At 39.8% G+C, this 2436-nt stretch overlaps 1 protein-coding gene across 2 annotated transcripts in view; it reads right to left on the reverse strand.

The window, feature by feature from the left end:
• LOC101845099 (midasin) overlaps window positions 1-2436 on the reverse strand; it is a gene marked incomplete at its 5' end in the record, with an annotated part of 58080 nt that overhangs the window by 50915 nt on the left and 4729 nt on the right. For both annotated transcript variants that reach the window (XM_035970059.1, XM_005099490.2), the window contains 3 exon segments: window positions 131-277; window positions 772-968; window positions 2004-2097. In XM_035970059.1, coding sequence (XP_035825952.1) covers window positions 131-277; window positions 772-968; window positions 2004-2097 — 438 coding nt within the window.

Consider the following 2436-nt stretch of genomic DNA (forward strand, 5'->3'; position numbering starts at 1 on the left):
GGGGTTTGTTGCCTTAGACAATTTTAATTGTACGTCCCACTTATATTCTCACCAACACTTCCATGTTCATAAATTAATTGACCAAACTCAAACAATAGCCAATCAGCAATGACCAAAGAACATTTCTCACCTGAGAGTCAGTCTCGGCGGTAGAACGCCTGACACAAACGTCCAGTCCCTGGGAGGTGTGGGTCAGGAGATATTCCCTCAGCTGTTCGTCGTCCTCCCCAGCAGCTGACCTCAGGTCATCACTCAGACCGCCAACAGTAAAGCACAGCTTTGTACAATGTAGAAAGGATATGGCGAATGTGATATCTGAACAGCAATCATGATGACGATAATTGTGACGATGATAATGATGATGATGATGATGATGATGATAGTTAATGACAAACACAATCATCATCACCACCCTTGTCACTACACTAGAAAAGCAGTATGAAAGTGAAACTCCTGTCCAATTTAAATCAGTGTACTTTAACATATTCTTGAAATATTTGAATTACAATTGTTTCCATATTTCATAATTTCAACTTCATCAGCAGAGAGTAATTCAAAAAGCGTTCACACACAGTCATAATCATTATCACCATCACCAAGAACCCATACTCACTCTAACAGGCAATGCCGAAACAACCTGAGACCAAAGTGACTGGAAAGTAAATATTTACCATAAATCAAACTCTTGTCTCCCCCCTTCCAAATGCACCCCAAGTAAACATTTATCATCAACCAAACTCTTGTGTCCCCCAAAATGTTCCCCCCTTTCACCTGAACGAGAGCAGCCATATGTTCAAACAGTGGCCACAAGGGAGCCCTCTGGCCCACACAAGTCACATCCGCTTCTACCACACGACATGTGCCACTGTCCGTCGCATCCCCGCCAGCATCATCCATCTCCATGGCAACACCAGCACGATCAGGGAGTAGGCCTCTCACTGACAGGGTAGCTAGGAGCTCACTGAAGTCTGTTGGATTTTACAAAATATTATTTGTTAAAGCAAAAGATACCTATCACTGTAATAAAAGTTTTAAAAAAAACACTGGGGAAAAACAAGGGAGGCAGACCAAACAGCAGAGGGTCTGGAAAGAAGCAGGAAAAGAAGCAATGACTCGCTAGAGGTACTCTCCATAGAAAAGCTGGTAAAGACAAGTACAATTATCCCTTTGGCAGACTTCCCTCAACGAAAAAGGTATTTAAACCCATCATGCTTTTAAAAATAATAATAATGTATGGCATTATATAGCCCTCAAACCCACTTAAAGTACATTGGCTCTGAGTGCTTTACAAAACAACAGTAACATTTACATTGTGTTCTGACCAAAAGAAAATCTCTCTAAATATTTGTCTCATAAATCTAAAAACAGAAACTACAAGCTGACATTTGAATGAATGAAAGGATTTGATTTCTGATTTGATATTTTCCCTCTGAATGCAAGCGCGCATGCAAAAGATGCTAAAGAAGAAATTCTTCCATCAGAACTGGACTTGGACAAATGTGTGGCTCTGGTGGCACTGGAGAAAGACACAGTCATCAGTCAGTCCCTCGTCCTAAAGCTTGTTGCCCCTCCAGCTATCACCTACAAGAAAGATAAATCTTTGAACCTATAATTTTTTAAAATGTTTTTTCCTCCCTTGAGATCAGAGCTGCTACATTTTCTACTCCTCATGTAGAGTTTCTGCTCAACACTTCCATCACTGTGATGCTTTTACTCCCCTATCTACACGATTTGTGTCTTTAGGAGGTGGGCTGCTTTGATCATGCCAGTCTGGGCAAATCCAAAGTTGACTGAGTGGGATGCAATATTCCAAAAGACAAAAGCACCTAATTTGAACATTTTCCCAAATAGGAATCAAACCCACATCCTTTGCGAGAAACATTAAACATTACATCAGAGAGATCAGTCTGGTCCTACTATTTTTGCTTTTTAAAAATAAATAAATTACACACACAAAAATTATAAATTAAGACAATTTTTTGGACAGCCAGCTCATAACCTACCTTGAGCAACATCTTCCTCATCTCTTGAGATCTTCTCAGCCAGTTGCATAATGAGTCTTTTCATGGGAGTATCCACTTGGAGCAAAGTCTTAACCTAAAGGAAAAGAGATAAACATTGAGGTAATATAAAATGTTCACTCACGGACAGTGTCACTGTACTCAAGTCTAAAGCCAGTCAGCACTATAATTACATGTATAAAGGCCACATTTCACAGCAACAGATTAGGAAGGTGGGAATATTGAAAAGAAGGAACAGGCCACACAAGAGAACCACTAACATGTGCTCTCCAATACCAACAAAACAGATCAGAAATCACATTTTAAACTGTTCAAAAAAAATCAAAGACTCTATATGAGAAAGGCACCATTGAGCGAAATCAGAGAATGACAATTGTAACACAAAAATGAAGTAACAGTGTGAATCAATGCCCCC

Source organism: Aplysia californica, unplaced genomic scaffold, assembly GCF_000002075.1.
Source record: "Aplysia californica isolate F4 #8 unplaced genomic scaffold, AplCal3.0 scaffold00215, whole genome shotgun sequence".
NCBI lineage: Eukaryota > Metazoa > Mollusca > Gastropoda > Aplysiida > Aplysiidae > Aplysia > Aplysia californica.